This window comes from Phalacrocorax carbo, chromosome 4, assembly GCF_963921805.1.
Source record: "Phalacrocorax carbo chromosome 4, bPhaCar2.1, whole genome shotgun sequence".
Lineage (NCBI taxonomy): Eukaryota > Metazoa > Chordata > Aves > Suliformes > Phalacrocoracidae > Phalacrocorax > Phalacrocorax carbo.
The window spans coordinates 9,562,547-9,590,426 of NC_087516.1; the positions used below are offsets into that span (position 1 = coordinate 9,562,547).

Genomic DNA, 27,880 nt, shown 5'->3' on the forward strand with positions numbered 1-27,880 from the left:
TGACGAAATGAAATGTTACAGTTCAGTTTTGCAAGGCTGTCTGCATCGGTAGATAGACTGGGCTAATTTTAAAGAAAGTAGTTAATGATAGTAGTCGATGATTACTGGGTTGAGGGAAAAGGAACAACGGCAGGGATGTTGAAAAACATCCGGAATGAATTTCATATGCTTTGGTGAAGGAGAGCTGAAGTGCACGCAGCAGGACTGTCAGATTGAAATAGGGATACAGCTTCGTATATTCTTTCTGGCATTACGGGCACAGTTACAGTTCCTGAAATTCTGCTGTCCGTTCCTCAAAGAAGGGAAGTGGAGGCTTTTTTTTAATAATTCTAGCATGGCTATACACAACTGGAAGAGAAAAATAGATATTGAAGTGATTGGTGGTGCAAGAACAAAATGGAGGTAAATTAGCTGCAAGTAGATTAGACTGGAAATGGGAAGACCTATTTTCAGTCATAAGTGGAGGAGGTTTCCAATAGAAAGGGGCTCTAGGGACAAGATGTGGTTTCAAGATGACTTTTTACACAGGTCAGCATGGCTTCTTTATCAACACAGATAGGCGCTGTGAGGCTCTGGTCAGGTCTGTACCAAGTCACATTTTTGCCTCTGCACAGTCTGCCAAGCCTGCCAACAGTTTAGCTAGGTTGCGTAATATTTTTCCTTAGCAAAACTGGCATTGACAGATTTGCATCTTATTCTTTTAGAATTCTTCCACTAATGCCTCAGAAGAAAAAGGCAAAAAGACCAAAAAGAGAACACGGAGACGCAGAACGAAAAATGAAGGGAAGAAAGAATCTGAAGACGATTGTTTCCGTTGTGGTGATGGAGGCCAGCTGGTATTGTGCGACAGGAAATCCTGTACTAAAGCTTATCATCTCTCCTGTCTTGGTTTGGTGAAACGTCCTTTTGGTGAGTCAGCTTAAACTTACATAAGTAAGTAACTTGTGCAGGTACTTCATTTACTGCACTGAAACCTTGTGAAGAGTGTCTTCACGAAAACATTCTTTTCATATGGTAGGAACTTTATTGGTGCATGATGCAGGAGCTTTTCTTGAGTATGGAGACAAAACAATGGCCTTCCTCCTGCCTCTGGCAAAATGAGCCTTTTGTTTTACAGATGTAGGTGATGGAGTACATCACTTGCTAGGAGCACTGCGGCCCTGTCACAGGAAAGTTGATTATATCTAAGAAATGCGTAAAGCCAGTTGAGTTCAAGCCAAAAGAATAGCAGCAGCATCTGGAACAGGGCAAGTAGGAAAACCTTATGGGCAGCAGACATCAGGTTGCCTTTCCAGATACCAGAGGAGTTACCTGGTTCCACAGTCAGCAATGTCAGGTGGGATATGAAGAAGTGAATCAGGCAGAGCCTGTTATCCCGGAAGCAAGTAAAACAATGACTGGTAAAATATGCTGGGGCAAAAGAGCATCTGTAGGTAAAGCCCATCAGCTATCCCTGAAGAAAACTTGCAGGAAACAGGTGAGCACTGTAACGGTAGGCAGCAGTTGACTGGATGTTTGGATACTCTACCAGCCTGCAAGTTTTATAAAATGCTCTTGAGTAAAGCCTGGATAATTTCTTCTAGCTGGAGTTCACTGCTGTATTTAAATGAAGGGATGCCAAGTCTGCTACCTACTGCTGTCAGTTGAGCTTTAAAAGTATGGCATAGTATTTTGGGTTTTTGAGATTAGCCACGGTAGTTGCCACCTCATCTAGCTTTGTCAGGAAAGTCATGCGTGTTCAGCTGCTAAAACACAGAACGTTGAGAGACGATGGCACGTTTTACGTCCTGCTAATGCGCTCTTTGGTTTTGATCGCAGGAAAGTGGGAGTGTCCTTGGCACCACTGTGATGTTTGTGGCAAACCCTCTGTTTCTTTCTGCCACTTCTGCCCAAATTCCTTCTGCAAGGAACACCAAGATGGGACAGTACTAAATTCTACATTGAATGGACAGTTATGCTGCTCTGAACATGTTCTTGGGGTGGATTCTGTTGAAAATCAGAAGACTGAGAAACCCCGCAAAAAACTGAACAAGTTGAAGCCTAAGAGAAAGCAGAGGAACAGATGGATGAGAGCTGAATGCAAATAGTCATGGACTGCAGTTTCTACTGCCAACACTATCTTGTAGATAAGTTGTGAATATGACCAGGGAAGGACACAATTTTACATATATTCTGTAAAGGTTACATGGGGGGGATTTCTTTGTTTTGTTTTGTTTTGTTTTTATAAATCCACTGAGCCAACCACAGCAGTCTTCTGCTGCTTCTGCACTGATAACGAACTGCATAGTTCAGAAAATTTCAGGACAAACCAAACTTATTACTCAGCATTACAGTTACACTTGAATTGTTACGAATGTAAAAGGTTCCCTCCAAAATACTTTCAGATTGGAGGTAGGTTAAAATCAAACCAGGTAGGCGTAAACATAGGTTTTTGAGATAGTATTTGTCAACCAACAGATGTTAAAAATAGTATATCCTTGAAAGAAGTTATTAGCTCTCAAGTCCTTTTAAGTAAGAAATGGCTTGGTCTGTGGTCCCTATGAGATTTGCTTGCCTTGTGTGTTTTTGAGCAAGTGCTTGAATGCCATTCATGATCCAGGTGCGTATCTCGCTACAACCACACCCATAACAATTTGTTTGTGCTCTTATAGCTCTCCAATGATTCTTAAACAAACGTGTTTTCAAATATCCTTCCACCAAGAAATATAGTGCGTGGTGAGAAAGGCACACCCTGTACCAGCGAGGGGAAATCTTACATTTTAAGAGATTTTTTTCTATACTGTTTTTTCCTGTATTTCATTCCAATGAAACAGAAGTGACTTGATCTTGCAGAGCTGTACAAGTCTGGATTTAAAGAGATATTGTCTTGCAACCTAGGCCCAATACTCTGGGATATTTTATGTCTTAATAAAAATAACTCTTACAAAACCTATTATTTGAAAAAATTACTTGATTTTTTTTTTTTTTTCTTTCATGTCAAGTAGAATGCAGAGGCAAATGTTTCTTTGGAATGCTTGGAGTCCAAGCGTATTCTAACTTTGTGATAATGGAAAAAATGCCCGACAAGCAACAAGAAAACCCCCATGAATTAAACAGAAGGTGAAACTTGACTAAAGTGCAAAAACCTAAATTCAAACCACCTAATTAAAAGTGAAACAGATTTTTGAAGAAGCACATAAGGAACAATTTTAATGTGAAATTTATCCTGACTCTGTTCCTTTTGATAAAGTTTGTGTAAAACTGGCTACTTGACTTGGCAGACTGTTTGAAATCATTCTTTACTTTTTTAGGAGCTCTGCTCTCGACTATCTTATCGCCACTGTGTTGTGTCAGCAAAGCTGTTTTGAATTCTTTGCTCCCATTAGGTTCTCACACTTGCAGTGAGGTAAATATACAAGATTTAGTATTGATGGAAATAATGTTAGAACTAGGAAAAAATGGTAGAGAAAAACGTCTTTACCTGTTTTCTTCCCAGTGCATGTCATTGGTGTGTGATTAGGCAGTGTCCAAGTAAGTTTTGACTTGTGCCATTGTTCTCTAGCCTATGTAAACACAATGTGCACCTTCATGTCCATTTAATAATTTGTGTATGTTCTAGCTTAGTTTGACTTTAATAGTGCAGAAATTCTGTGTAGCCCTTTTTAAAATGAAGCCTTGCTATATCATGAAACTGTATGGGTTTTTTTCCAAAGTATTTCTTCAGGATTTGACTGCAGATTTAGTTTTTTGAATTGTCAAAATCCCCCATTTCTTCCCAAGACATGAAAACTGTGGTTTTATTAGACGATATTAATTGAAAGACATTTTAAATGTAGCATTGCCCTATCCTGAACTCCTTGGTTTCTATTTTGTGACCAAACTGCTTTGTTCTTTTAATCCATTTTTATAAACACTGTTGGAAGTTTGTTTTTTTCCAGATAATTTTGAAAAAAATAGCACAGTTTAAAATAGGGGGAAGTGTTACATGTTTGCATTTATTAAAGTGGTATGCCAAGCCTTGCACTCAAGGAAAAAAATCAAGATTTCCTAATTGATTTTGAGGGAAACTTTCCCTCTGCTATAGATACATGTTATACCAGGACTGAAGCACAGGCCTGTGCCTAAAATGAAAACCAGAAAGTGGTATTATGTATGTTTCTCTAATAGTGATTTTCGAGGAGAGGAGTGATTTTCGAGGAGAGGAAAGTGAGATCAAGTAGTAAAGCAGAAAGATTTTCCTCCTTGCTTTTAAACAAAATGAAGGAATTTGATGTCATTGGAACGATTCTTTGAATACTATACCATGTAAGGACGGCTTTATAAGAATACCTTTAAATAAGTTATTATAAAATTTTACCTTTACATTCCATTGCTTTTTTAATTTGTTAATTTTTTTTAGTTGTTTCGTTGCTTTTTCCACGTCACGTGTAGGTGTAACAGCTCTGGCACCCTGGAACAGTTATGCCCCAGGTCCTAAGAGGCAGATACCCTCTTCCAGAAGCCACCATCTCACATAGTTACTGATTGGCACTGCTGCGGTAACACCATCCATTTGAAGATCAGTCGCGAAGCCTGCAACTCCCTGCCTGCCTCTCAGGTGGGCTCACGAGCACATTTAGTATGGCAGGATGCAGGACAGCCACCCATTTTGTATCTGTCTGTGCATAAATAAAGACTTTGGCGTTCAAAGCAATCCCTCTCGGTGCTCTTTTCATAGTGCTAAATTTATACAAACAGATCTTAGCAAGTGGCCGTTTGACTTTCTGCTTCCCTCTACCTCTTCTCGGCTCTTTCCTGCTCAACTCTTTGGGCCAGTGAAGGCTGGCATCACTGAGACTACAAGCTAGGAATTCATTCCTTCTGCCGAGACTGATCTTTAAAAGAGATGTGGATCATGTTCTCCCTCAGTACGTACTGACCACGTAACCCTGCGGGGACAGCCAAGTCACTCAGGTGCCTGGCTGGTAGAGTTTTAGTTTCTGATTCAGGGAAGGTGGTTTTAGGTGTCTTTTAATGAAGGCTTCTGTACCTTACTCTGCAGCACTGGGAAAATAGGCTGAAGGTTCCTTAAAAAAAGACGACAAAAGAAAAGCTGTTTCACTATTTTCCTTCTCCCACTGTTCAAATACAAGGGAAAACAATCTTGAAAAATTAAGCTTTCTCGTGATGCAACTCAATACTTGATAGCATTCAGAACTTAAAGATTTTCTGGTCTAAATTCACCTAAATAACATCTAAGTATGACATATTATGTGGCATTAAATTATGTACTTAGTGTCTTGCCCTTTGAAGTAGAATGAATGATGTCTTTCCTTTTCCAGCAAACTCTTCAAAGCTGGTACACGATAGCCAAATTCAGAATTTGTTGGTCTTTTATCACATGAACAAGCATGGAAACAATTTTCAGTTGAATATGTTAGATGTATTTGCATACAATCTAGGAAGAATAATCAAATTAAATGTCTGTTTTGTTCAATAGCTTTGTGTTCATGGTCAGTTTTTAGGGGGTTTCGTTTTTCTGGGGGTGGGGTTTTTGTTTGGTTTGGTATTTTTTTCATTTTAATTACTTGGAAAAGCAAAATGTCTTGAAAGCCCTATTAATGGGATTTTTCCACATTGTTGAGTCACATTATTCCATGTCTGACTGCTTGAGAAACTTCAGTGTTTTAGTAAATAGTAAAATTTATTCCTAGTTATTTAAGAAGCTGCTAATTTTTTTGTTTTGTAAAACAACTCCCTACAGTTATTTTTGCACCAATTTTTTTTTCTCTAACAAAAAGGGTGAAGTGTTACATAGTAGGCAAATGTGGTTTGGCAGCGAGGCAATGGATGTTGTTCGTTCTTTCATAGAGAAAACTTACATTCCAAGACCTCCTAAGAGACTCTGTGGAAGTAATGTTTTAACCTTGTATGGAGGGTTATAAAAGTCGTGCTTTGGCTTGTTTTCACAGCATGGCTTATCACAAAAATATTGACTTCTTTTACAGCACACTTTTTCCTGTTACAGCACTGTTTTCTGTTGCTCATAATTTTACAGGCTTTAAAGACTGAGCTGGAGTCATGCAGTCCTTGGGTTCATGTAGCTGTCACTGGTGCTGTTGCTGCTTGGTCCGGTCTGAGTTTGACTGCATTTTGCTTTTTCAGCTGGGTTTTAGTTTGGGTCTGATTTGACTTTATAGGTGGAATCTCCACATCTGACAGCAGCTACTTTTTTTTTTTTTTTAAGAGTTATTTCAGAAAATTGCTTTGATACTAACAGATTACTGTTCTGCCGAGATCCTCTGGTGTTGTGCATCAGGGTCGTGTCCTTCTGCTGCTCCTGGGAAAAGCCACTATTTTTTTGCCAGTTGGGAAACTTAATGCCTGTCTACTAAATTGACAGTGTGAGAGATTGTTGGGGAGGACGTGGGGAGCTCTGCCCATGCCGTGCTGTGGAGTTTGGGTAGGGGTAGAGGTGCTATCCATGTTGCTGCTGGTTCATATTAGAATCACAGAATGGCTTGGGTTGGAAAGGACCTTTAAAGATCATCTAGTTCCAACCCCCCTGCCATGGGCAGGGACACCTTCCACTGGACCATGTTGCTCAAAGCCCCGTCCAGCCTGGCCTTGGACACTTCCAGGGATGGGGCATCCACAGCTTCTCTGGGCAGTCTGACCACAAAGGATCAGGTACCTCATGCCCATCCATTTATTCATCTGACAGAGCTGAGAGGGATCAGAGAACTGATTTGCTTGGTTGGTTTTTTTTATTTTTTTAAACGCAGTAACGCCTGCCCTGGGGAGAGGAGAATGAGCAGCTGAGGGCAGTAACCACTTAAACCCCCACCAGCTGGGTTACTTCAGCTGACTCTGGGGCTGCGCGAGCTCAGTGAAGAGACAAACATGAGAAGTAACCCCTGCTGCCACCTCAGTGCACGTTCCTTTAAAAGCTCGGATCTTTTAATAGTAGATCCTATTTTCATTAGCGCTCACAGAGGTGGTGAAGCACAGCGCTGTGACGAAGGGGCACAGCTGGCTGGTCCGTCTGGGGTTACACAGCACACCGACTCTGCATGAGTTCTGCTGTAGGAGGCTGGAGGCAACAGGTGGGAAGGGGAAGAGAGCCCAGGTACTGATTTCACAGAGCAGCTGAAGCTGGCCCCATTACAGTCGAAGGGCACTTCTGAGTGCCTGGTATGCTGGCGAGACCTCAAACGGCCGTGAGGAAAAGGTGCAAAGCTAAACGCCACCATGAGAAAGAACATAAGGAAAATATAGCAAACAACAGTTGTAAGAAGAGTTAACCAGCCACAGAAACACCTACCCTGTTTGAAATCATCCCTGTGGAATATGAAATCACATCAGTTTTACTGGATGGTTGAGCTCTGCTGGCTGCACAGGGGAAAGGTTGGAGGGCCACAGCTCAGTGCAGGGAACACAGGTACAAGTCACACGTGCTGCTGGCATGGGTGGGGAATGAATCAAGGGTCAGGGCTCGGGGAAAAATTGCACGGGTATTTAAGCAAAGGGTTTAGTGCAGGCACATCTCCGAGGTGTGCAAAAATGTGCTCCATGGCTGCAGCGTGCTGGTCGGTTTGGCTCTAAAGAATTGCAGCTTCATGGTGTGGCTTGGTGGAGAAAGAAAATTCCTGTGAGATTTGATGAAAGTTTTGCGTTACTTGTGTAGCTCTAGTATGAAGCACCATGTTACAGCAGGAAGGGGGACATACTTGTCCAGGAATCAACCATTATTTTAGTTGCACGTGTTTTCCTGCAGCCGAGAGGAAGGGGAAAGCTTTGGGATCCCTTTACTTCAAGCAAGGCTAAGTCAAGGAATGGTAAAGTTTTCAGAATGGCAAAAAAAGTAATTGCATATTCTTAAAAGGAAGCATATTTGTGTTAGGTCCTGCTCAGGTGGAAGTCATCATTGTATCCCAGGTCCCTCAATAACTGGAGCAGTCAATCCTCACTGAGTTTGTTCAGCTGACTGTTGAAATGGAGGGAGAGACGTTTTTCCTGAGGAAAGGAGAAAAGTACTTGTGAATGAAGCCAGGAACTGAAGCGGGAGACTTTTCCCATCAGTCCGTTTCCGGCAGCTAGGTTGGTTAGCACAAGTAGCCACAACTCAAAAAACTGAGTTTTATTTCTCTGCGCTTACTTTAGCTATACAGAAATAGGTTGCTTATGGTTAAACATTTTCCCTGTGCACACTCCTCTGTATTGCCCCATGGAAAGAAGAGGGTGCTTGCTGAGAGTATGTCCGACACTACCAGCCGGCATAGACGGGCTCTGTGTGCTCGGTGCCCCCGTAGGTCGTGTGTCGTCTGGAGCCTCGGGGTAGCAGTAGAGACTTCAATGATTTCTTGCTATATTCTTGCTGCCTTTTCAGAATTATCACAAAGATGGTAAGGATTGCACCTGGAAAGCAAGGAATGGTAGTTATTTTCAGGCAGGAAAGTGAAGTGTCAGGTGGCGTTTGCTCTAGGGCTCCCCAACTCAGGAGTTCTCTTCTGGTAAAATAAGGTTTGGTTTTTTTTTTTCCTCCTATATATTCTGCACTAAAAAGGTTTGACTAGCTATAGTAATAAATACTCAACTTTGACATTTCAGCTTTATTCTGGAAGTTGTGGAGAATAACGGCAGGTTTTAATGAAAGAATTCAGTAACTTGCTTTCCTACTCCCATTTACTCTTGCTCTGCGGACCTGTTATTTTCCACGTGGCAACTTATCCATTGCTCATCCCACCGAAGGATCTTGCTGAGAAATGAGTTTGTTCTGTGTGGCGCTTACACTGAAGCACAAGAAGTAACTGACCTAGATTAACTTTGAGTCTAGACGGAGATCAGGACTGTCAGGAAAAATTACTTTTAGGTCGGGCATAGACATGGAAATAATTGGCAAATACCAAGTACTGTGACATTCTGTTTGTTTGTTTCTGGCAGAAGCATAATCAGGGAAAACTGATCTTAACAGAAGAGCACAAATCTGTCACTGTGATGCAAGATGGCCAGACAAATACATCCAAATTTAGGTTGCGTGAGCAGCCAGTCTCATGGTAAACAATTGATCTGTTAGACCAGCCGTGAAATACTTGCAGGTTCCTGTGGGGGATGTTTCTTTTACCCCTCTTCTGAGCAAGCTCTTAGGCAGGACTTCACTGAGGAATGCAGTTCTGTGACCCTCAGACTTGTTTATCAGGAATGCTGGTTAATGGGCCGTTGTCCCTATGTGAACGGGCTTTTCATACACTTCATTTATCTACTTTTTCTAATTAATACTTGCTTCAGATGGCATCTGTTTTGGCAGCTTTTTGGACTACAGCCTGGCACAAGGGGATATGGGGCAGTGGAGGAGCTTTCACAAAGCTCCAAGCCATGGCCTGTGAGAACAACCCTCATCTGCTCCCACCAGGACACTTCAGCCCTCTGGAGAAGAGCACTCGAGCAGGACTGCTAGAGCTATAGCTCCTCCAGAGCCTGCTGTCCCTCTTCTCCTCCTATACATCAGAGTCCTCTCCTTGGGTGCCAAGAGAGGAGTTTGATGAGAACTAGCCCTGCTTTGCGGTTGGAGAATGAGCTTTTGCTCTTGTTCATTGCAGGGACTAGCACATCTATTTTATCTGCCAACTGCCTTTTAACAACACTGAGCTAGACTGGAGAGTAGGTCTTCAGGAGGCACATAACTATTGCTCCTAAAACACAGAAACCTATGGGTACGAGGCTATAATTCCTTAATCTCTGGTGATTTAGTCACCTCTGATTTAGAGATTAGTGGCATAAGTGGCACTTAGGGTGGGGTTTCTGTCCATCTGCCCGAGCACAGGAGATGAGTCCCTCCTCACAGCTTGCTCTTCTGCCCTTTTGTAATCCATAGCAGTAACGGTTGCTCATTTCCGTAACAACTTACCTCTGATCAAAGTTTGGGGGAGGTTTAATCAAAAGCTACAGAACCCTTATTTTTCCCTTTGCTAAAACTCTAAATCCATATTCATTGTTTTGGAATCAGTATTCATGGTGTAGCTTCCAGGTGGAAAAGCTCATCCACCCATTGGCTTGCCCTACTGAGTTAGGTACAGCAGGTGCCATGTGGAATGAGGGATGCGCCACATACTCAGTAGGTGCTGGTTGTCTTTTATTCTGTTGGTTGCAAGGTGCACTACAGCACCAGTGCAAGCAACACTGCACCCGTCCTGCTGGATGCTGCGGCAAGAGTTACAGGGGAGGAATGCTTTTAGGAAACTGGACGTCTCATGCCAAAAGGAAATTGTCCTTTTCCCTACTTTTGGGTAGCCAAGAAATTCCTGCTTCCCAAGGACAAGCAAACTCAACATTATGCTAGCCTTCCTTCAGAGCAAATACAGCATTATCCCTACTTACAGATTGGGAAAGGATTATTGTTTACATTGAAAACAGGCCAAAAGACCTTCATTAGAAATCGAGTTTTCCGGAAATGTAAGATACACCATCCAGAGAACACTGACATGACATGAAGGTACCCAGCTGCAGGGGGGTGTCTAGTTTTGCCAGAGGACAGAGAAGACTGACACGTACCTGCTGAGAAGACGGCCAGGAAAATGACCATCAGGGGAGTCAGCTGGCAGGAGTCCCCTGCCTTGTAAAGAAAGACCTCCATGCAGTACGCCGGCTCAGCGCTGCCCGCAGGGCAGAAGGCATCGGGAGGGCACTTGACCGGGTTCACATCTGGGCTCTGCCCAAGAGAAGAAGTAACTCAGCACCAGCAAACAGGGAAGACTGCAGAAGGTAACTAGTGTGAAGGGAAGTGACACTTCAGCATTGAAAAGCCAAGAAAAATAACCAAGAAATGAACCTGCCATCATTAAATTCAGCCCGTCTGCCCCGTGGTGTTACTCAGAGTATGGTGAAGAGCAGAAGGTGTCATTATATGGCATGTCCATACATCAAACCCCCTCATTAATGGATATACCATCCTCTGACTTTCCCCTGATGGCCCAGTGAGACGAAGCAGCTCCAAGGGTGGCACAAAGCCAGACTCCTGGTGTCATGATTTTAACAAGCTCCCTCCATCAGGTTCTGTCTATTTTTAAGAAAAGGAAATGGGCTCAGATAAAAATGCTGTTAACTGAAGTGTATTTAGCTTGCCACAGGACAGCTACAGGCTCTCACACCAGCTGATGGAGACTCACAGGGCAGTAGTGATTTTCTGGGCACAGGTCACAGCTCTCCTTGCCCTGCTGTAATTGGTATTCTCCTGTCCTGCAGAGCTTGCACTTGTTGTCACTGGGACCTTTGAACATACCTAAAATAGCAAATAAGCACAAAATTAAGATCTGGGACTAGACGCCAGGGCCTTTGCAATTGCATATGGATGATTCAGCTTTCAAAACCACAAGGAGAAAGATCATTAAATACTTCACATGCATTAACAAAAGCTGAGCCTGGCCTTTGGCCTTTGCTTGGTGGCAAAGAGGCAGGAAGGAGAACAGGGACAGGGGGGCTAAAGGCTATCCGGGGTTAGATCTTGGCACACAGAGTAAGTGTGAGTAGGAGTACAGTGGGAGATTGGTTTAGCAGTGAGCTCTAGCTTTAAAGCAGAGGAAAGGTTGGAGCTGGAGGTCAGCAGTGTTTCATCCTCTCTAATTCTGGATTCAAAAAATCTTTTCCAGCTGCTTGAAACTTGCTGGGCAAAGTTTAAAGCATGGCTCAGTTTCCTAAGCTTTATGGGCATGATGGGTTCCAGAAGTCTTTGGTCTCAAAGCAGTAAATGCTTTTCTGCATGTTTAAAACACATCTTGACTACAAGAAATCCCTGGTACCGTCTCTGGAGAGGAGGCTCGCTATCGGTGGTTGTGGGGGCAGCTGGAGTTGCTCTGCCCTCCTGCTGGCTCACCCGCTGCGGTTTGCTGTTAGGACAGCAATGCAAGGAGCAGAGTCATTTCCTCAGTTCCCCTTCGCCACTGCTGCTTCCCAGCCTCAGGCAACCCCCCGTCCCCAGCGTCCGCTGGGGCAAGGGAGACCAGTCTCAGGAAGAAATCATTCCTTGATGCTGCAGCTGTGCGCTCCCAGCTCGGCTCTCGCAGCCCCCACCCTCCGCTGCAGAAGTTACCTGGCAGGCAAGGCATGCACTCCTCCGACGCCGCCTGAAGAGCCTCTTGCCCACCAGGGCAAGGCAGACACGCCGTGCAGCTGGTGGTGCTGGGGCGGGGGAGAGGAAACAGACAACGCTGTAGGACAAACGCTTCCAAGACCAGACCAGACCACCAAGGCCAGCTCTCTCATGTATGCACAGGCCGAAGTCTCCAGGGTCTACCAGGAACTAAGCTTTTGCTATTTTGTGGGCATTCACAGTGTCCCTCTTCAGCGTGGTTTCTCCCATGTCTAATTAGGGCTGGGCACGTGATGGCATTTCTATCCTCTCTTTGGTTTCTTACTTACATGAAACTTGTAGCAACTTGCTATCCCAGAAGTCACTATTCCTTAGGAAACTGGGCTGGAACTGGTCAAGGGCTACCAAAGGGAGTTGGGAGAGAGACTGGCGATACAGCCACGTAAGCCCTGGATCTGGTTGAATCAAATTTCAGCAGAGGTCTGCTGCGTAACATGGACAAGCAAGGTCAGAAGGAAGGTAAGTATTCAGATGCCAATTTGCCTGCTTTGAATATAAGCTCTGCTACCTCCGTGCAGGCATCCCGACATGGCAGGGTGTGGACCCCATTGCAAGGTACCCCACCAGCACTAATCCCAGGCCCCCTCTCCCACCCCAAAGGTGACAGCACAGCCAGGGTAGTTTAGCTACTGCCTTCTATGCATCTCAGCTCAGGATTAAAAAAAAAAAAAAACCCAAACCAAAACAGCTCCTCTTAAACCTATAAAACCCAGAGTAACACTCAGCTTGATCCCTGTGCCAGCATCTGTTTATCAGTGGCGTGCAGTGCCCATGCAACGCAGCGACATTGGCAAGAGTGGATGGTAGAGGTGGGCTGCAAGCTGATGCTCTACCACCTCATCCCAGAGCACCTCCACACCCAGCCAGGGTCCTCCCCTCCGTCACACCATCCATCTCTCACCGGGGCTCAGCACCAACGTCCCTACAGCTGAAGCGGCAGGTGACTTGCCTTTGGCAACTACATTGGGCCTTCTAGCTCCGTGGCGAAAAGAAAACCACCCCTCCCTGTCTGCCTGACAGCCAGCATCACAAGTGGACTTCTTACTTGCAGAATGATCCAGGCAGGCAAGGCAGACAAAATGCTGCATTTTGCTTGGAGCTAAAATAGCCTGAAAGAGAGAAGAATAAGGATTCAGGATCTTTCCTCCACCGTCGCTGCCCCACATCATTGTATATTTGCTCATCTCCATTTCACAAGCAATGAAATGAACTCCCCACAACATATTTCAGGTGGCATTTCATGGGCTAATTCAGGACATTTGGTTTTCTATTTGTCAAAAGCCCTGAAAGAGCAATAGTTTCCTGACGACCTCTGCCGTGCTGAGGGAAGCGGGGCGGGGAGGCTCCGGCAGATTTCCCTGGTGTCAGTCACATCCAAAACCCCAACAAGGAGACAGAGAAACCTGTCAACCTTCCCAGCTTGACAGGTTGGAGTGGAATGAAGCTGAAATAGGTGATCCCAGTGCCAACTCCCAGGTTATGCAGCTGAAGCAGGTCTCTGGCCAGGGGAAACCCCTCCAGTCACCCCAACTCCTCCAGCAGTTCCCCCACCCAGGAAGGCTGGGGTGCATCTCCTCCCCGCAAAGGGAAAGCCGCAAGACCCGCCAATGAGGGTGGCTCTGCGCAGTGCAGCAATCTGCTGTTTGTTCTCCTTCCCTGCACCACGAGGACCGTGAAAGGAAGGACACGTACAGGCCCTTCCCCAAAGCACAGCAAGGACTGAAACGCCCTGAAAGCCCACGCCATGGGCAGGGGGGCAGGCAGCACCCGGCTTGTGGGTCCCGCCATGCCAGCGAGGACCTCCAAAGGCAGGAGAACAACGCTGGGGAGTTCAGGTGGTTTCGAGAAGGTGCCTGATGATGCACAACACTGGTCACTACCATGGCTCCACACGGGACAGAATTAAGGTGCCTGTGTCACGGAGGAGCTGGCGGTGGTGTGGGTAAGGTCTGCCTTACCGGCCGGTAAGACCAAACCGGCCCAGACTCGCAACAAGCAGCATGTGCTGTGGCAAAGCAGGATGAAAACAATACAACCTCCCTCTCCCTGCGAGAGGAACTTCTTAAATCTATAATCGCATGATTTAGGGGCCACCCCCACTGACTCCTCTGTGGTCTAACACAGTGTTCAAATTTGCTGAGTAAAGGCAGTGACATACCACAGCGCTGTCCCTAGTTCGACTTTTTTCCTCCCAAACTTAGCAAGCGATAGCCAAGATTTAGGTACCAGCCAAACCGTTTGGTGGGTGGATTTCAAAAGAACAGTTGTGCATGTATGAGGAGCACTTAATTTGTGTACAGAATAGCTGCTGCATTGCATGTGCTAATTAGGTTTTTGCATAGGTAAATGCTAGTCTGTTTTGAACATGTTGTTATACTGTCTGCGAACACATTGTACCAGGCTCACATTGCATTAGCCAGGTGCAGAGTAGCTTGCTGAAAACCCAGTTTCTAATGTCTGGGGAATAGGGAGAATATTAAACTTAAGATTCAGACTGCAGAAGATTGCCTAACTGCAAACAGAGATGCTTTAGACTCACTTTTGCCATTAAAAATAGGGGAATACTTTATTTTCCTGACACCCTCCTCCCCCTTGTGCTATAACTGAATTTCATAAACCTTCTTTCCTGACTTTCTGGAAAAGGCTGTCATTGCAGTGTTAGTATTAGCTTGCTGCAAACAGAAGCGTGATTCTGAGATCTGTTCTTTTAATTTTAATAAAAATGTCAATAAGAGAATGGGAGAGATCTGCTATTCTATTTTTAGCCTGAACAAAATAACCTGTTTACTCTTCGGTGCTTTTAAGTTACCTGGTAATTGCATCTGGCCATGGGAAAAAGCATCACATAGCCTGATGAAAATGCATTTGGGTTGAATACAAATCAAAGCCTACCTTTCTCACATGCTCTGCAGGCTGCAGCCCCAGACTCATTAGCGTAATGGCCGGGCAGGCAGGGAAGGCAGGCGGTGCTCCTTGTGAAGCTAGGAGAGACGGGAGCAGAGGTGAGTGCTATTTTAGGTCACCCGAGCCTCTATCCACTTTAAGAGGAGAAAGCAGAGCACAACTCTTTGTTTCACTAACAAGACTAGAAATAGTGTAATTATAATGAAGGAGTTCAGGCAGAAAAACAGCCATTTGGACTCACCTGAATGTTAAAGGTCCACTGAAAAAAAAAAAGTTTTCTGTATTATTAACATTAGAGATGCCCTGTGCCTGTGGGCTCTATGGAAAGGGTTTCAGATTCGAATTCTAGGTCTTGAAAAATATGTTGTAGCCAGGCTTAAAAACCTTGGTTTAAAGTCAGGCTCTTAAATCCACATTTGGAAATTGAATTGAATTGGGAAGGTGCTGGTGTTCAGCATCCATCAGCAATTTTAAAAGGAGCGGCTCCGTTGTTGAAAGTCAGGTCACTTAAAGAGTCAATAAAAGAAGCTAAACCGCAGGCACTGATGTGTGAGAGTCCTGACCTTAAACAACAGGGACTGTGGGAAAGGGGATGTAATGTGTTGGAGCTCTGGGAGGAGGGGGAGGAAAAGAGGGAAAGGCAGAGAAAGAGGAAAGCTATTGCATTCATCGCCAACAGAGCCAAATCCTCAACTACAAGCATGTGGGTATAAGAATTTGTTAACACACTCAGGGATGCTTTGGAGGAAAACAAGGACACGCTCTTTAATTCCTTCAGAAACTCCAGGGCTGAGCAAGATTTGTGGAAAAATAATTAAAATCAATTGGAAACATAGCAAATGCTATGCAGGGCCTGCGCCAGCCAGAGCCGCTCAAAGCTCAGGGGAGCCTGGATTCCCCAAATACCACAAAAATGTTAAACAATCCCATCGGAGCCCTGAGGCCCGGGCAGCTGACATGGAGATGGCCATGCACACGCTGCGCCCGCCGGACCCCCTCCCCTCCACTTCCCCATGTCTCCCCTTCTTCTGGTCCCACCCCTCCAGCACGCATAAACCCAGCTCCTGTCTGCTGACCCTTTCTGGTCCCCGGCTCTGCGTTGCCCTCTCCGACATCCCAGCAGGAGCATTTGCGCGGTGCCCTGGGGACTGTTTTTTAAAGCACTTGGGGGGGAAATAAGGTAAGTCAGGTCCTTGCAGCTCAAACAGCATGGATGGAGCACGGAGGAGCAAGCTGGGGGCTTCAAACTCAGGGGCTGCTGCAAACAAACTGCATGGTCAGGTCGCCCTTCCCCGCAGCCAGGGTTTGTTCCCTCTCCCCAGGGCTGACCTGAACGCAGCCACTCTGCAGGGGATGTGGTCCAGGGAAGCTCTTGCCACCCCTCCTGTCCTTGCAGCTGACCAAGGGACAAAACCCACCAGTTGCTTGCAGAAGACAGATACACCAAGGGAAAAACCAGTGGGAAGTGGTGGGAGCGGCACGTGCGCGTGTCCCCACAGCTGGAGGACACTTGCACAGATGTCCCTGGGACGAGGCAGCCTGGTGAAATTGCAAGGCTGGGCTTCTGGCTGGGATGGCTTGTTGGCTTTTCCACACTGTATCAGCTAAGGATGTTGCTTTAGTTGCCAGAGACTTAAATGTAATGAGATCCCTTAGAGGTGACAAAACAGAGATTGAGAAAGTAATCAGGCAAAGGACAGAGATGAAGTCAGTGGGCCAGAGGTATCCCAGGGGAAAGCCAAAGAGATGAACCTACACTTCACTCCCAAGTGTCCCCCCATCACAAAAAGATGTATTCTCTCCTAATACACACAAAAGACCATGGAAAAAGAAAAGGGCAGCCTGTAGAGAGCTGGAGCTGGCTGCTGGGAAGCCCTCAGCACAAGGTCACCCACACCAGGGTTTCCTGGTGAGGAGAGTTTAGCAGTGCTGAAGAGGTGCACCCTTTCACACCTCCACCTGCCCCACGGGGAGCTCATTTGAAGCACAGCCCAAACGCAGTCTGGGGCTTTCTCCAAGGCTTGGACTGTTTGCAGGCTAGTTTAACAGGCACGTAGCTGTTTTGGCTTTGCTGTGAATGAGCTCCCTGACCCAGTTTGCCACAGAGCCCTGCAAGAAGGTGGGGAGCACACGGCCTCTCACTGCTGCCACTGAGTGTTTTGCACCATGGATGGGTGCTGGGACAGCAACCCCTGATCTCTTTCTCTGGGGGATGCAAAACCCTGTGCTTCCCACTGAGATACCACCCTTGCAGCGCTTTTCCTGTAGCCCAAAGGAAGAGATTTTGCCAGCTGGGAAGTGTTCTGGGGGAGAGCATCCACCACCCCACGCCCAGGGGCTCAGTCACTCACTTGGCGTAGTGCCCCGGCGGGCAAGGCAGGCACGACAGTTGCCCACTTGCAGGCTGGTAGTGGCCCAGCGGGCAGGAGGTGCAGGCACTGGGGTCCGTGCACGAGGCCCCCGCACAGCACCAGCAGCTCAAGGTGCCTAAAATCGGAACAAAAAGGTCAGGATGAGGACTGGGAGACTGGACTTAAACTGCTTTGCTTGTCAGGACAGGTCACTGCAATGAATGAAGAGTGTTGGGATGCAACCCCTCCAACAAGACAGTCCTGGAGGTAGGAAACTGTCATATTAGTGCTAATGACGTTGCTGTGCGTTGTTAGCAAGCTGAAGAACAGCCACAGGGTGACCTAAGGTCTCAAGTCTATCAACATGGATTTCTGGTAATCAAGATGACTGCTTTTTTTTCCTCTTTTAATCTGAGAGGCCAGGAGGGTTTTCCTGGTTTCCCCACCAACACACAAACTCCCCAAAAAACATACTCCTTTGGCTTTCTGATAATTTAGGCTTGTGGAAAGCAGAAGCCCAGAGCAGAGAATCTGCCTTAAGCAGCAACAGCTTTTCTTTGAGCACAGGTACCACGGCATTCCCACCAGACACAAGCTCTAGCCCTCTCTGCTCCACAGAACAAATCCAAGCTACGCAGAGTTATTGTGTGGGACTTGCTGTAGCTGCACACGTCAGACCTGCCATCGCACAGCTTGCAGGAGCCAGCCCTTGGTGCTGCAGCAACCAAGCTCGGGCAAGAGAAGATCCCGTGGATGAACATCCTGCACACAAGGGTGGTGGGAATCACCTCCTGTCCTCTGCAGATTTACCCTAAAACATCAGAGCTGCTCAATCCTCTCTAAAAGTGCCCTGCAGTGGAGGAAGTAAGCAAAAAGTACATGGCTTGTATTTTAGGGATTTTTTTGGGGGGTGAGGTGGTGGTGTGTAAAAAAAACAAAACAAAAAAAACCAAACCCCAAAACCAAAACCAAACAACCACGTTACAACATAAATAACTTCTGAAAAACATAATACTATGCACTCCTGACCACAACAGAGGTTGGCTGGGAGGTTTCTTAAGCCCAAGTGAAAAGGCTGTTTCTTAGCAGAGATTCTCTTTCAAACATTCAAGAGGGAGAGCTGGACGCTGTCCTTATATTTTGGCACTGCTACCTCAAAACAACATCCTCCTGCCAATAAATCAGGTTGCACAGTGTTACACTTTGCAGCCACAACCCTACTGCTTCTTCATCCGTCCGAGGAAGCTTCGGGAAGACCAATGCACAGCACATTACCAGCAAAGGCCAAATTTTTAACTTCAGAAAGGTGCGATAAATTAACTCCCACTCCTGCTGCCTGTCCAAACCTCCAACATGAGAACGTGTGCTGTTCGCACCTCCCTTGAAAAGTCACTTTTCCACCTAACCTGGTCACTTCCACCTAACACAAGAGCCAGGGCGAGCGTGGGCTCTTACCTTTGTTGGGAAATGTCCCTGGGGAGCAGTGGGCACAGGCTGTTGCGTTCACTCTGCTGCAGTTTGAAGTCTTGGTGGTGGTGAGGAATGGAGCTGCTGATGGGACCCCAGGAGACGTGGTCACGCCTGGAGCGGACACTGGGCTGCTGGTAGATGTGACCATCAGTCCTGTAGATGCTTGAGACATGGCCGTGCTGCCAGAGGTGAGGACAGTCACATCTGTGGTGGCAGGCAGAGTCTGAGCAGACGACGCTGCTGTGGATGTGGCAAGGTTTGCAGTAGTTGATGCCACTTCAGTCGAGAGCACTGCAGAGGCCTCAGTAGTGGTTGGACTGGGAGGTGCTGGTGTTGATGCAATAGGGACCTGGGTGGTGGTTGCACTGGGAGGTGCTGGTGTTGATGCAATAGGGACCTGGGTGGTGGTTGCACTAGGAGGCAATGGTGTTGATGCAATAGGGACCTGGGTGGTGGTTGCACTGGGAGGCAATGGTGTTGATGCAACAGGGACCTGGGTGGTGGTTGTCTGGCCTAAAGCAATACCTAAGAAAAAAAACATAATTAGTGGCAGATTTATTGTTCTCCCTTTAATGGAGGCTTCCCATTAGGTCTTTGCCAGCTGCTTAACGTGTGTATCCTTGCTTGATGTCCAGAAACTCCCTTCTGCTAGGGTCCACTACAGAGCAATACAGAAGCAAGGAGATGCATTGGCAGCACCTGAGCATCCCTGGCACACAAGAGACTTACTGAGGAAATAAATTAGAGGATACATGAGGCCACAACTCAGTAGATGCCAGTGTCCAGGAGGTCTGACTCTCCTAGATAAAAGGGTGTGAGAATTGCCTGAAACACTTGATCTTGTTCACGGCAGCTTGAGACAGTTTACCCTGAGATCCCACAACAATCTGATTTAAGATGCTTGTCAAGTAGCCGGCTCTTTTATCCCATCTCTGTTAAAGGGATCAGCAAAGAAAAGTCATAGGTTGGGATTTTTTTTTTTTAAAGCTGTTCTGGGGATACATCCAGTAACCAAAAGGGAACCCGTAGGCCAAGACTTGCTTTGATTCTGAAATCCCTTCGTCAGAGTGGGGACAGCTGTAATCTTCAGAGAAAAGGGTATTCCTGCAGTTCAAGTTGCTTTGCTGTGACACGTAGTGGACTAAAACGCTATCTGCTGGTGAAAGCCATCTCTCGGGAGATGTCTTCCAGTCTCTGAATGGAGGAGACACCCATAAAAGTAAACATGAAAAGCAGCAAGTTGCTTAGAACCATACTGCTAAATTAAAAGCAGATGAAGCAAAGCAAAAACAAAATAGGCAGCTCCTGCCACAGCAAATGTCACATCAGCTTGGGTCACAAACTCCGGGCAGGGATTTACTCTAAAATAACTGCAGCTTCTAAACACATCCAACTTCATACAGCGTCAGTATGCGACTGTGGCTGATAACGTGGTGTTCGCCCTCTCACGACCAGCACACGTCTGCTAAGCCACCACGGCAAGAGGGCCTGCTGAGATCGAGTGGCCACTGGCAGGGGAAATGAAAGGACTATTTTAAGAAATTGCTTTATGGGTTTCAAGGAGCCCAAAGAGTACAGCTGACACCTGACAGCGAGATGTGGACAAGGAATGACACGAGCAGGGTGAGAAGCTGGAGACTCAGAGGGGCCACGCCTTTGAGTGATGACCGCACAAGCACCAGGTGGTTGCAGACCCACGGGTCCCCACAGGCTTTTTCCCAAGCCACCTTCTCCCCCAGCCTTTGATTTCTCTCTCAGTTTGGGCTACACCACATGAGGCTGGGCACCACACGTACCAGTGCTTAGCACTGCCCTAGCATGAACAGAACAACAACAACTTGCAGACCAAGTTGACTAATAACTCTAGTCAAATTTTCACGGCAAGATCGGGACACTGAATAAAAGAGCCCTTACAAAGTTGTGATCATGTGGAGAGAGCTCACAGGGAGTGCTCCCTCCTGTTGCATACTGCCTGCTTTGTACTCCGCTGAGTGCAGAAACCCCACCTTTCTGTAACTATTGAGTAAGGCAGCAGGCGAGCACCCGGCCCTCTGGGACACTGCCCACATTTTCTTGCTGTAGCCCCCAAAAGAGAAATGTTGAATTTAACGGTGATTGTTTTGAGGAATATTTGTTTACCCCAAGCCCAAATTCAAGTGACATGGAATCATAGAGTCATTAAGGTTGGAAAAGACCTCTAAGATCATCAAGTCCACCCAAACCATGTCCTGAAATGGGGGGACTGGACGCACCAGCGTTGGTCCTAGGCAGGGAGAGCAGCTCTGCAGTACCCACAGAGGACACTGCTACTTTGGCCATGCCTCGACCCTCTCATCTGACTCACCTGCCTTAAGGGCTGAGGTCAGTCTGCTTCTCTTTCCTTGCATCTGGCAATGAGCTGAGTTAGACCTGAGTTTTATTGAACTGACCTCAAAGTAAACGAGCAGTAAGTCAAGGGCACCGTCAAGTTCTCCTGGGAAAAGCTCTCAGGAGGACCACTGGGATCAAAGTCTGACCTCCCACAGAGCAGCCTGTCCCCAGCGTTTGCTCAGCTCTGCCAGCCAGAGACGCTGCAGGGGATTTAAATACCTTGGTCTGCACGCACTGGATGAATTTCATTGGGTTGGTTTGTTTGTTTTGTTTTTAAAAAACAGGGTTTTTTTTTTTAGTTGAAGCTTTTTTTTTGTTGAAGCTTTTGTTTTTTAGTTTGTAAGCTGTCATTTGTTGGTTCATTCTGGTGTTAAATGGTACTATTAAGATGGATTTTTTAAAAATGGAAAATATCTTTTCATAAGGTGACTAAAATAGTCATTAAAGAGTTGCTTGGAAAACTTGGGTAGCCATCAGTAGCCTTTGGTAGCCACTACTTCATAAATTCATTTAAACAACTTCTGGAGAAAAAAAGCAGGCAGGCTGGAAAAAAATGGTTTTGAGCATCTAGTAAAAGTGGGTGCTGTTTTGTTTTACCGGTTATAGTATCACAGGTGTGAGAAAACAATACTCAAACAACCTTAGCTTCATCAGACCATTTTCTCTCCTGCATTTACACTCCCTACACCAGGGAGCAGTGATTTTGCTTTCTAGAGACTTTTTAGGGGCACTGTGAATGAACAACAGTATCTCCAGGAACACTTCAAGGGCAGCTCACTTTTTGTGGTGCCTTGGCGCAATGTTTCACTCCAAGAGCCTTGAGGATGTGAGGGAAGGTTACTGAACTCTTAACTACAGGGCTAATCCTTCCTGACTTACAAGGCAGGCAGCCCTTTTGACTTGTGAGGCACGTGGACACTGGCCAGAACTCACAAAATGTAGAAATAGGGTGGACACTCTCGTATTTTTCCTTCCCCTCCGTCTTGCACAGTGGTACAGCCTGCCATCCTGAAAAACTAATCCTTCAAGCCAAGCAAAACACAACCAAGTCAACAGTTACAGATCTAGGTGAAGATAATCATCATCTCTGGTGAATTCAATGGGTGAATAACTGGCTCCTAAAATGGAGAGTTTCTCCAAATTGTTTAATTTCAGGAAAGTGCCAGGCTACAGCTCGTACCTTGTTACGTGCTCAGGCTGCCCTGGATGCGCGCAGCTAAGGTGAGGCTCAGCAGGTCGTTGCTCTGAGCAGTTTTACCCCTTGCCAAGGAACTCTGTAAAATGCAAATTGTTCCAACAGGGCGGATGGGTTCATACTCCAAAAAGAGAGGCAGCTGCAGGGCCCCTGGCAGCCTCTGACCCCCAGATGCAGGTGGAGCGCAGTGAGAAGGGAGCAGGGCAGCACCTCACCCCAAGGAGCTTCCAGTTGCACATGGCCAGACTTGCCCTGGAAGGTACATGGTCTGAAGTGCAACAAGTTTTGCGGATCCCACACAGCAAAAATATTAACTATAAGAATGCAGATTTTTTGGGCTTTTGATAGGTAAGCAGTACAAAAGGTTAAGAATAAGAAGAGGAGCAGATAGAGGCATGATTACAAAAATATTCAGGCATTTTTATATATGCTCTCTTACAATGAGCCAGTTACCAAAATACCCCAAGAAAGTCAACATACTGGGGCATCCTGTTCCTTGGGGTGTAAGATAAAGCCACAAAGAGGCCACTACAAATCCTCAATACACGCAGTAATAGGGTTCTTTTCCTCTTTTTTTTTTTCTTGTAAAAGTAAGTTTTTATATTTACCATATTCAGCCTGCTTCCAACAGTGCCTATCTTTCAACACTTCCTTCCTTTCCTGCCTTCCCCCCAACGCTTTGCCCAGCCCTTCTGCAGCACCCCGAGATGCTGAAGCCCAGCGCTTTCACAAGCCCGTTACGGCTCTACCCACCTCTGTGCTAAGCCAGCGAAGAGAAACGCCACTTCAGGAGGACTTACCTGTTAAACACGCCGTGGTTAAGCTCCACAGCAGAGGAGAGGGCCAGGCAGTCATTTTTCCCCGAGGAGTAACACAGCTTGTCAAAAGGCAAGATCAGCAGCTGATCTCCTACACCCAGTTGTTTATCCTCCTCTGGTTTTGTGCCCAATATTGTCACCTGACTCTGATCATGCGGCTCAGTCAAGTCAACCTCCCCCCAACAAAGCGGGGTTTTATATTCGGAGACTGCAACAGGTCTTAAGACATTACTGGCTGTCTCAAAGCATAGTGCAAGCTAAATACTGAACAGACGAGCAAATCTAAGCCTCTTCTCACAGCGCGCAGAAATACACGCAAGAGAAGCGTCCTAGAGGAAGCGATGGGCTAGTAGAGAGGAACGGGCAGAGCCGCGCAGGGGCCCTGTGCCTGGCTGCTGGCCAGCCCCCCGTGACCTCGTCAAGTAAAAGGATTTCATTTTTTCAGACACCTGGGATTTCCTGCAAGAAAAAAAAACCCAAGAAATAAAATAACCCCAGAAGAGTCCACAGTTCAAAGCAGCTCCCATTTAACCAAGACCAACCATGCTTTAACCGAAATTCACCCTCTGGTGAGCATAGAGCTTTTTTAACTCCCCCCTTGTTGCCCCCAAGGGGTCAAATTTTGGTGAATCAAGTTATTGTGATCAGAGCTAACTCACCCATCCTGTTGATGGTGATTTTGACGTGATGACATTAAATTTAGCGAGGCCCCGTCCAATTTTCCACGTGTTATCCAGCAGCTATCCTGCTTGCTGTTCCTGCCCTGAGGCCAGGTCCTCCTGCCTGTGCCCATGCTGCCCAAGGACACAGGTGAACCCCTGGCTTCCTTACCTTGCAGGCCTGCTTTGAAAGATCCCCCCCATTTTCCTCTGCCCCCGTTGGTTAGCAGTCAGTATTGCTGAGCCTCCACTGTGAGAGGGTTTCCTTTGGGATACAGCTGAATGCCACATCTCACATACATCACCTCTTCCCCCAAATTCAGGGAGCAGCTGGCTACTCATGTAGGATTGTGGATGCTCTGTATGCAGAGCCCGGCCCCAGCTACACATTCAGCAAGCAGATCAGACACCACCCACGTCTTTTGTGCTTTAAGATCCTCCGTAGGGCTTGACATGGTGAGCCAACAGTTTGCATGCTCCAACCCGAACCCTCAAGCTTTCCTCAGTGGTCCAGGTAGGGTGAGCCTGGCATCACACGTAGTGCCCAGACAGCACCACGCTGCACATGTGGTTGCTCCTCCACATTGTGCAGTTGATCCCCCTCTCGTTGCATGGTCACCGAGGTTGCACAAGGGAAGGTTTCTCATGCAATCCATGTCTGTGCAACCCAGCTGTAGCTCCTGCATGAGCTGCACGGAGAGGCACAGCCCCTTCTACAGGAGATGCAAGCACCCACCAGTCCCTGCCCAAGGACCTTCTCTGGTACCCACCGCTCTGCCAGGGATACTCTCTTGTCCTCCTGTTGCCTCCAGCAACAGTCTGTTGGTGCTAACAAGCCTGATGGTAGCTGCAGGGAGACAGGGCAGCCTCCTCAGCTCTGGTATCACCAGTGTGGGTGGGTATAGGTCTGTCAGTGGCCAGCTGGCTTCCCACTGTCAAATAGAACCTCACCTTAACCTGGATTGCTTACTGCTAGCAAACAAAATATCAAACTAAAGGGCACAGCCCCTGGCCCAGCACTCAGCCCCTCACAGGGACACTGCCCAACTGCTTAGGGCAAGGCAGCATTGGAGGTCTGCCCTTTCCCTGCAGGCAGGCAAGCTCTCAGCATGGCATTTCTCACCTTGGCTTTATGGGCTTTACAAGTCTCTGCACAAGATGTTTGATCTCAGTTTGTAAACAATGCAACAACCTGGTCCACATCCAGCCAGCGGGCTGAGGATCTGCGGTGGTGGACAACTTCTGCATGAGCATCATTGCAGGATGAAGGCGCCCTGGGCATGATACAACACTGCCAGCAGCTACCCAGTGAGATTTATTCTATTGGGGAGTTGACGGCAGATCAGTCCCCTCCATACCATGAACAGCACTCCTTGTTTGACGAGCCTTCCCTCCACCCCAAGTCCAGGAGCAGGTCACACATTTCCTGAGCAGCTACAGCACACATACATGCACACTGGAAAAGCACTTAAGAACTAGATGTTGACACTCACCACTGTGACAGTACTTTCACTTGCAAGTGCCAGCCTGACACATGGAAGAGAAATTGCATCTTAAACCCCTTCCCATTCCCTCAAAACCCCCCTCTTGGATGAGCTACCAGAGCCCAGCTGGGAGGTAAGGCAGGCTCTTCCCTCTCAATTACTTTAGCAACTGGCCAAGTTGGAAATACTCTTCTAACAGAATTCTGATGCCACTTCAGGGCAGCGAAGTACAAATAGGTTGATTTGTAAATTCCTGACCTGCCCTGGCTCATCTCTGTTGATATTAAATGCTTTTGCTAGTTGGTTCACAGAGAATAAAAAGAGTGTCATGGCTGATCAAAAGCAATGTCCTGGGCTAGCACAGGGCCCTCTTCATGTCAGTTTGGTTGCTCTTCCATGAATGGTGAACCCTGTGTCCCCAAATAAACCAGACACCACCCTCTGCCCTGGGGGGTCTCAAAACTTGGTTGGGTCCGTAAGGGCAGAGGCAGCACTGGTGACGTTTCTCCCAAGAACATGGCATCCTGCTCACACACCTGCAGTTTGTGTCGACTCTCACATGTCGCCTAGCCTGGAGAAGACTGTCCTAGCTATTGTTCAAGGCTGCCTGGAACCACACCTCCACATAAGCTGGGAAAGTAAATGAAGTGCCATTAGAGATTTCATCTGCTGAGGGCAGACTTGGATTCCCAAGCTACCCAGGCATTACAAACCTGAGGACCATGAATCCATTGGCTGCAAGTCACCTGGGTGTTAGATATAGGTCTAACACCTGAGTATTAGGTAGACTGGTCCTAGCGTGGCTGGGAAGCTGCCTGGTGGAAAGTACCTGGGGGTGCTGGTTGACAGCCACCTGAACACAAGCCAGCAGTGTGCCCAGGTGGCCAAGAAGGCCAATGGCATCCTGGCTTGTATCAGGAACAGTGTGGCCAGCAGGAGCAGGGAGGTGATCGTGCCCCTGTACTCGGCACTGGTGAGGCCGCACCTCAAGTACTGTGTTCAGTTTTGCGCCCCTCACTACAAGGACATTGAGTTGCTGGAGCGTGTCCAGAGAAGGGCAATGAAGCTGGTGAAGGGTCTGGAAAACAAGTTTTATAAGGAGCAGCTGAGGGATCTGGGGTTGTTTAGCCTGCAGAAGAGGAGGCTGAGGGGAGACCTTATTGCTCTCTACAACTACCTGAAAGGAGGCTGTAGCGAGGTGGGTGTTGGTCTCTTGTCCCAACTCACTAGTAATAGGAAAAGAGGAAATGGCCTCAAGCTGCGTCAGGGGAGGTTTAGATTGTTGTTACTGAAAGAGTGGCCAGGCATTGGAACAGGCTGCCCAGAGAGGTGGTGGAGTTGCCATCCCTGGGGGGGTTAAAAAAAAAACCATATAGACATGGCACTTCAGGACATGGTTTAGGAGACATGGTAGTGTTGGGTTGGGGGTTGGACTTGATGATCCTAGAGGTATTTTCCAACCTTGCTGATTCTATGATACCCAAGTGACCTGTCTGTTTTCAGGAAGAGAACAAGAAACACTGAGCAGGTAGTCTCTCAAACACCAGCCCCCTTCACAATGTCGAGCATAAACTGCCACCGTGCCAGCTGTTGTTAACTGGGATGCAGCAGTAGGTGCTGTGGGGGTGAAAATCTCCAGGTGAGATCCCACCTACAGTGAGGATGGTGAAAAGGAGAGGATGCATGAGCTGAGAGCAGATGGACAATCAACCTGAAAATGGTAACAGCCACTGGGTGAACCTCTGAGGTCAAAACGTCCCTGTTACCTGCCAGCAGATGCGAGCAGGAATATAACTTTATTCTGGTATCCTTAAGCTCTTCCCGTAATTATCCACCGCTCCACTGTCACTGCTGGGGTCCTAAGCTTACAGACACTTGTTCCAGCTCCAAATGACTGTCATGCTCCAAGCTAAGCAAGCTACCACAGAACTATCTTTTTTTCCCCAAAATGCTGGGGGAAATGATGGTCCTTGGCGTACTGCACCCAGCTATTTGACAAGACTACAGTCCTTTGGCAGCATGTTCCTGACAGGCACCCTACTGCTGAGCTAGCACCTGGGGGGCTGGGCTGCAGCTAGGCTACACCTATTGCCCAGGGAAGGGCAAGATAAGAGCAAACTAGCTTCTGACTGGTGCTTGTCTTGGAAAACAACTTTTCTTCAAGCAGTGCAGCTTGCACGTCATACTGCAACATGGCTGCATATAGAGGTGGCACCCACCAGCAGGGACCACTTCCTTCTTCACAGATGAAAAAGTACTGAAGCGTTCTTGACGCCCATGGGCTGGGTTGGGAAGCAATGAGAACCCCCCTTCAGATGCAAGGTTCTTCCAAGTCCCTGGTGTATAAATTGACTCTTAAAACACCACAGGAGCTCAGAGCTTAGGAACACAGGTCAACCACCAGTCGACAGCCTGCAAGTCAGCAACATAAATTCAGTTTATTCTCTGAAGGCTCTTCAGTAGCTTTCCCGCAAAACCATCATAAGTGTATGTGGTGATGGGCCTCCCAATCAGGAGGACCTTTGC

At 47.0% G+C, this 27,880-nt stretch overlaps 2 protein-coding genes across 3 annotated transcripts in view; one reads left to right on the forward strand and one right to left on the reverse strand.

The window, feature by feature from the left end:
* Positions 1 to 5,457, forward strand: part of NSD2 (nuclear receptor binding SET domain protein 2) — an 81,240-nt gene extending 75,783 nt beyond the window's left edge. For both annotated transcript variants that reach the window (XM_064448978.1, XM_064448977.1), the window contains 2 exons: positions 705 to 909; positions 1,819 to 5,457. In XM_064448978.1, coding sequence (XP_064305048.1) covers positions 705 to 909; positions 1,819 to 2,087 — 474 coding nt within the window. In that variant the 3' untranslated portion in view covers positions 2,088 to 5,457. The remainder of the gene's footprint in view (positions 1 to 704; positions 910 to 1,818) is intronic.
* Positions 5,458 to 8,086: 2,629 nt separating this feature from the next.
* LOC135313242 (mucin-2-like) lies at positions 8,087 to 23,480 on the reverse strand. Its single transcript, XM_064450803.1, has 9 exons — positions 23,194 to 23,480; positions 18,814 to 19,353; positions 17,359 to 17,494; positions 14,996 to 15,084; positions 13,149 to 13,212; positions 12,044 to 12,132; positions 11,124 to 11,236; positions 10,510 to 10,666; positions 8,087 to 8,376 (listed from the first exon to the last, which is right to left on the reverse strand). Exons 1-9 carry the CDS (start codon positions 23,246 to 23,248, stop codon positions 8,225 to 8,227), a joined length of 1,395 nt encoding a protein of 464 aa, XP_064306873.1. The 5' UTR covers positions 23,249 to 23,480; the 3' UTR covers positions 8,087 to 8,224.
* Between the last annotated feature and the right edge of the window lie 4,400 nt (positions 23,481 to 27,880).

Bases quoted from the DNA above. Each gene is read 5' to 3' on its own strand.
- LOC135313242 (XM_064450803.1), bottom strand. From the start codon at position 23,248: ATGACTGCCTGGCCCTCTCCTCTGCTGTGGAGCTTAACCACGGCGTGT. The intron at 19,354-23,193 runs GTAAGTCCTCCT...TTTTTTTCTTAG, and splicing joins AACCACGGCGTGTTTAACAG to GTATTGCTTTAGGCCAGACA. The intron at 10,667-11,123 runs GTGAGTCTCCAT...TCTCTTGGGCAG, and splicing joins CAGAAAATCACTACTGCCCT to AGCCCAGATGTGAACCCGGT.